Source organism: Hipposideros armiger, unplaced genomic scaffold (genome assembly GCF_001890085.2).
Source record: "Hipposideros armiger isolate ML-2016 unplaced genomic scaffold, ASM189008v1 scaffold_525, whole genome shotgun sequence".
NCBI classification, from domain to species: domain Eukaryota; kingdom Metazoa; phylum Chordata; class Mammalia; order Chiroptera; family Hipposideridae; genus Hipposideros; species Hipposideros armiger.
In genome coordinates this window covers 959,502-965,910 of record NW_017731875.1, presented here as the reverse complement: position 1 = coordinate 965,910, position 6,409 = coordinate 959,502, and the positions used below count along the sequence as shown (strand labels likewise).

The window sequence follows — 6,409 nt, the reverse complement described above, 5'->3', positions numbered from 1 at the left end:
TTGTAACCTGGATACCAACCTGCCCAGGGCCTCACCACCAACTTCGTCCACGTTCACCTTGCCCCACAGGCCGGTGACAAGACCCTTCTCTTCACCACTCAGATGCACCATGATGTCTGTTTGTGTAGTTGCTAGTGAACACGGTTGTGTCAGAAGCAAGTGTAAGAAGCAGCTGGGCCTGCTTTTCCTTTTATGCCCAGCCCTGGTCCCTGCCCTCCCTCCCTGCTCCTGTGAGCAGATTGGCTCAGGACATCGCAAAAGTTCATTGGTTTGTGAGAATGTAAGATGCACCGTCATTCTCAGTTCCCTTTAACTGGTCTTGAGATAGGTTGTTCTAGGTCTTGAGTATCTTGACTCTGAAACTTTGCTCTTCCTCTGTTTATTTCCTGACCTCATCTCCTTCAGCAGTTGCTTCTACTCCTAGTCTCATTTGTGCATAAATGTTTTAGTCTGATATTGTGGGATGTATCTTAGAGTTTAACTCATCCAATTTTTTCATTTTGTAGATAAGAAAGCTAAGTCCTAGAAAGCAGAATGTTTATCAAGTAGACTCTATGTGGAGCTTCAGTTTGTCACTAGAGATATTTATAAGTGGTAGGAATGCATAATATTTTGCCATAATTTTAATTTGCGTTCTTTCTACATTTTGGATAAATACCCCCATTCACAAAGCTCCTTTTATTATTTTTTTTTCAATTCCTTCATTGAAATAAACGTCCATTGAAATAATGAAAAATAATAAATATTGTCTCTCTACCAGCTACTGAAATGTGTTTGAGCATGAATTATAATGGGAACAGTTTAATGAAAGATAAAGAAAAATACTTGATATCTGTAACATAATTGTTTAAAACTATGAACTGACTAAAACTGAATGCAGAGCAATTTAAAAAAGAATTTAGCTTATTCAGCCAGATTAAGTCTGACTGGGTTTCACGGAAAACGCAAGTGCTGAAATTTCCCCAACTGTGTCCTCAGGGAAAAAGTGGGGTTAGACCCAGTAATAAAGATTCAAAGGAAATTTCACTGTCTCTCAATTCAAATGATACTACAGATATATTCAAATAAATACTCACCAGTATAGATAGAAGGAAGGAAGAAAGGAAGGAAGGAAGGAAGGAAGGAAGGAAGGAAGGAAGGAAGGAAGGAAGGAAAGGAGGGAGGGAGGGAGGGAGAGAGGGAGGTGGAAAGAGAGGGAGGGAGAGAGGGAGGTGGAAAGGGAGGAAGGGAGAGTCTAACAGAAGGAAAGAGGATGAAATGAAGGAAAAAGAGAAGGAAAAAGAACATAAAGAAGATGAGAGGAGAAATTGAGAATTCCAAAATTTGCCAAGGATATAGATTAACAAAGACTTTTGTACTATGCTAGTGAGAGTATAAAATAGTCTAATGGCTTTGGAAAATATTTGATAGTGTCTTTTAAAGCAGAATGTATGCCAAACCTATGACCTAATGATTATCCTTATAGATATACAGAAATGCATGTTTGTGTATGTCCAAAGACATGTCTAGGAATGCTTATAACATTGATATGCATAAGAACCTCAAACTAATAGCAACTTAAATGCTCCTTATTTAGTGGAATAAATAAATTATGGTTAGCAAAAGAACGAAGTACTACCCAGCAATTAAAAGGATTTACTACTGCTTCACATGCAACAATACAGATGAATTGTACAACATTTCAGGATTAAATGTTTAAAAGTAAATGATTACATGATTAACAGTAACCAGAGACAATAATTCAAACTATATGATTTATATATAGAAAGATGGACAGTGTGATTATAGTTTAGATCACAATGAAGGGCGTATTATATGATAGAAAGGTACAGAGGAGCCATTAGTGACCTTTAAACTCTATTATAATTTTTCTTTAATCTAAAAACAAACAAAAACTATTGAAAAATTCAAGGTGGGGGAGGTTAACATGACTTGATTTTTATTTTTCAAGAATTATTCTGGCTTCATTGTATAAATGGATTTTAGGGATAGAATAAATGAGAGACAAATAGGGTGATATTACAGAGGAGTTGAAGTAAAAATGCCATCTATTTTCAGGCTTAAGCAATGAATGGTGTGTTAGTTACATGGAGAACACAAAAAGAGGGGTAAGTTAGTCAGAATAAGTTAAAAAAAAGATCAGGAGTTCAATCTTGGACACCTCGTATTTGATGCGCTTTTGAGCTACCAAAAATGGGATACTAAGCAAATAGTTAGATTTATGGGTCTGGAGAGAAATAATACTATCAGGTCAAAAATAAACAATGAAACAGGTTACAGAGGAACAGATCATAGTGCCACCACTACCTTTTCAAAAATGACAGACAATGGACTTTACAAATATCTCCTTGAAATCTTGGAACTTCTTTGTGAAGTAGGAATCATTATCCCATTTTATAAATGAGGAATTTAATTCTGAAAAAAATATTAACTATACTTTGCAAGGCGATGGGGATGTAACTTGATCTTCGTTTGTTAATCCCAAAGCTCTGGCTTTTCACTTCTATGCCAGGAACCTGGGTACAGGAATTTGAAGTGATTTCTTAAAAAATGGCTGTGATCTTTGACAGCTCCAAACAAGAGATTTCTAGGCATTTTCTATTTTGTCAATAGGTTTCCTTTTTTTTCATTCACTACACAGAACCTGTAGAGAATCTGGCTGTCATCGGTGACCTCCACTCTCTATTTCACTGTTTCCAGTTTCAGAATCTTTGCCACAATGTCCCTTACTTAACATTTTCTTAGGTTCATTGCTCCTGTCAAGTTCAGTCCTTTACCTATCACTTCACTATACTCTCAGCAAACTCCTACGGCTATGCCCAAGTTACACCCTGTCTTTTTAGTTCTAAACCTACACAATCATCAATTTCTTTAAAATTTCCTATGTATTATGTCCCTCTTGTGTGTAAGAAGCTTCACTCGCTCTTCTTGCTTCTAACAAAGCACCTTTTCCTGCTTTTTCTCTCTCTTATCAGCTTCTCTAATTTTATGCTACCCCACGGCTTTAAAAAAATTTTTTTTTCACTTGATATTTTATTTTGGAAATGTAATCTAGAAAGTTGCACAAGTTTAAATTTTTTTTTCAGTATTATATGGAAACAATATAATTGTTGAATGAGTTGTTTGAATCTGAAGTACACACATTTGAGTAACTCATATTTAGATGTATTGATTTGGGTAATTTTATACATAATTGTCTACTTAAGTAATATTTCATTAATCTTTTTTTAAAAATGTATTAAATGTATTGGGGTGACATTGATTAGTAAAATTACATAGGTTTCAAGTATACATTTCCTTAATACATCATCTATATATTGCGTTATGTGTTCACCACCTACTTCTTTTTTTATTAAATTTATTGGGGTGACAATGGTTAGTAAAATTACATAGGTTTCAAGTGTACATTTCTATAATACATCATCTATATATCACACCACCCACTGCTTTTAAAGGGCCAATTTCTCTTCTTTACTGATTCATGGATTTATCATTTTCTCTTATAAATGACCCTTAATCTACATCAAATGCTTCATGTAATTAGAAGCATGTTTCATGTCACAGAGCCAGCAGATAAAACAGATTCAAACCAGGGCAGTCAGTTCATACTTTAGGAAGTTTCCTCCACCATTAATACCATTGAAGACATTAGGGAAAATTTTAGAGCATGGCTCTTGACTGGGTCTGTGGGAAACTTCAAATTCACGACATCGCAGCTGATAAAAATATGTTTCTTGTATTAAGCAGAAATTAACTATAGGCCCAAAAGAGCTCTATCCTGAATGTATACAAATAGCAGCATATGTAGGACCCATACTGTGATTTCTAACTTGCCCCTACTCACCATCAAACATCTTCTTGCATGTCTGGAGAATACCTCTATTTCCTCCCTTTTCCTAAAGGCCTTGTCCAACTCAAGGGTCCCCTTTCTCTTCCTAGGACTAAGTACCTCATCAAAGCCACTCTTATCTTGCAGAATTTCACAAGAGTGCCTTTTCTAGCCTCCCCAACTCCCAATCTCCAATACTCCCATTCTTTTAGGAATGCCTTCTTTTAGCTGAATCAACATAACAGATAAAAACAGAGAGCTAAAACAAGGATATTCCTTATAGAGCATAATTTTTATTTTATTTTTATCACATAGAAGTTAATTCAAGAGGCAGGGCATTGTTCCCCAGCTTTCAGGAGATGGACCCTTGGAACACAGGGCCCTCTGGGAGGCACAGAGTTAGACAGCAACTCAGTGGTACTTGTAGGCCAGAGCGTTAGCCACAGCAGTTGTCAGCTTCTGCCAGGCAGCCTGCATCTGTGGGGTAAACTCCCTGCTGAATTGGGTTGCCAAGACAATCACTATCATGTTGCCAAGGAGCTGGGGAGAGAGTGGAGAGAAAAAGAAAAATAACAAAGTAAAGCTGGCTTAGCAGCAATAGGTACAACACACATTTCCTTCCTGATAAGAGTTTGAGCAACTTTCAGGGTCATGGTCTCACAAAAGTACATCATTATGGGCTTCACCTTGGCTTCAATGTGACTCACAGCCTTGTACCTCCCATTGGGCTCAATTCTTCCCCCATTTGCCCTGCCAACTCATGACCCCAGAACATTGCTATAAATTCATTCTCTCCTTTAGAGACTCCATCTTTTTTAAAAGTAGGATTATAGTACTACAAGGGACCTTAATATGTGCAATATAAGTCCCCAGATATTATATACATTCAAATTATTCAGACACTCATGACAAACAATTTTGTGCCTTGTATACAAGAGCATTTAATCATGCTAATGGGAAAGGTGGGACACAATCAGCCATTTAAAAGATTGCTCTCACTTTGCCCTGCTTAGTTCTGGTTCTACCTTCAAGAACCATGTAGAAAAATATTCACCCATTTATATAGAAATTTTCAGTTAGCAAAAGCAACGTGTTTTCTCCCTGGGCTTAATTTGTATTCTCTAAGCCAAAAAAACATTTAGCTCAATTTTGGCCAGTCCTCTTCACAACATGTATTGTTTCAGAACTAACAAATGGCCAGTGGTCTCCACTGGTCAAAGTAATTACTCCACTTGGTCTCACCTGTGACCTTTAAAACACCTTAACTACCAAATTCTAGCCCTTTCCTGAAATATTACTTCCCCAACATACCCCTATAGGATAAGACGTAAGTGCCTGTGTTTCTTAAGGTATAGATGGTACAAATATCTAAGATGAAAGAAGAAAACACAAGTATGCCCAGAACTCACCTTAAAGTTCTCAGGATCCACATGTAGCCTGTCACAGTGCAGCTCACTTAGGTGAGAAAAGGTGCCCTTGAGATCATCCATATGCGTAACAGCATTTCCGAAGGAGTTCAGCACCGTCTTGCCATGGGCCTTGACCTTGGGGTTGCCCATTATTGCAGTTTCAGAGGATAAGTTGCCAAAACTGTCAAAAAACCTCTGGGTCCAAGGGTAGACAACTAGGAGCCTATGCAAGGAACACAAACCAGATGGGTAGTTAGAATGTGTAAGAAAACTGACCAATCCCTCTTTCAGGAACACTTTCTGCCTTTGTGCCCCCTTCCCTGGTCACCAGTGCCTACCTTCCCAGGATCTCGCCTCTGGCCACCTCCACGTTCACCTTGGCCCACAGGCTAGCAATAGCAGCCTTCTCCTCAACGGTAAAATGCACCATGGTGTCTGAGAACTTTCTGGTGATCACAGATGAGCCAGAAGCAAGTCTGTGCTGCTGCTTCTCTGTGTGTCCTTTTATTCCTCATTTTTGGCCCCAGGCCCTGGCTTCTCCCAATGAAATGAGACTGTCAGTCAAGGGTGGGTTGTCACCACCAGGGTGGGGTTTGGACAAGGGATGGTCAGCAAGATGGACATTTGTGTTGCTGATAGTGTTAGGCGGTTCTATCAGGTGTACCCTGTGGTTCTCCCCCCATCATGTACTATGCAATTCATATCTCAAGCTCCCCACCACCACTCTCCCTAGTAACCTGTAGGCTGACCATGAGGCGTGAACAGGATTAGGAAGGATAAGAATTAGAAATCTGTTGGACATTGTGTCAGGTGTTTACATCATTCTGTTGTTCACCTAGGGTATAGAAGAAGCCACAATTTGACTTGGTTACCAATTTTTGTAAGGCTTATATGGGGCTCATACTTTTATAATTCTTATAAATAGGGGAAAAGACCCCAATCCATCATCAGTTTGGAAAAAGGAGAGATAAAAACTGGGTAATTTAGAGAAGAATTGAGCATTACCCCATTGTTGTTGAGTTCTATTAATAATATGTCCACTTGCCTGAACAAATTTTTTTTCACTCACTCTGATTATATAGACAATGTCTCTGGGCAATATCATGTATCTACTCATTTGGGTCATTTAAGTGTTGGGGGAAAAAGTGTTCCTGTGCTCAATGAACGGAGT

General features: G+C 38.3%; 2 protein-coding genes across 2 annotated transcripts in view; both read right to left on the bottom strand.

Moving 5' to 3' along the window:
• LOC109396562 (hemoglobin subunit beta-like) overlaps positions 1 to 180 on the bottom strand; it is an 8,477-nt gene extending 8,297 nt beyond the window's left edge. Inside the window, exon 1 of the mRNA XM_019668449.1 lies at positions 20 to 180. Within this exon, the coding sequence (XP_019523994.1) occupies positions 20 to 111 (92 nt within the window). The 5' untranslated portion in view covers positions 112 to 180. The remainder of the gene's footprint in view (positions 1 to 19) is intronic.
• A 4,060-nt stretch (positions 181 to 4,240) lies between these two features.
• Positions 4,241 to 5,668, bottom strand: LOC109396566 (hemoglobin subunit epsilon-4). The gene is made up of 3 exons (XM_019668452.1): positions 5,577 to 5,668; positions 5,239 to 5,461; positions 4,241 to 4,369 (listed from the first exon to the last, which is right to left on the bottom strand). The coding sequence occupies exons 1-3, from the start codon at positions 5,666 to 5,668 to the stop codon at positions 4,241 to 4,243; spliced, it is 444 nt and encodes a 147-aa protein (XP_019523997.1).
• Positions 5,669 to 6,409: the final 741 nt, after the last annotated feature.

Coding starts and splice junctions, on each gene's coding strand:
- LOC109396566 (XM_019668452.1), bottom strand. CDS start 5,668: ATGGTGCATTTTACCGTTGAGGAGAAGGCTGCTATTGCTAGCCTGTGG. Junction 5,462..5,576: donor AGAGGCGAGATCCTGGGAAG/GTAGGCACTGGT, acceptor TTCCTTGCATAG/GCTCCTAGTTGTCTACCCTT. Junction 4,370..5,238: donor TGGATCCTGAGAACTTTAAG/GTGAGTTCTGGG, acceptor CTCTCTCCCCAG/CTCCTTGGCAACATGATAGT.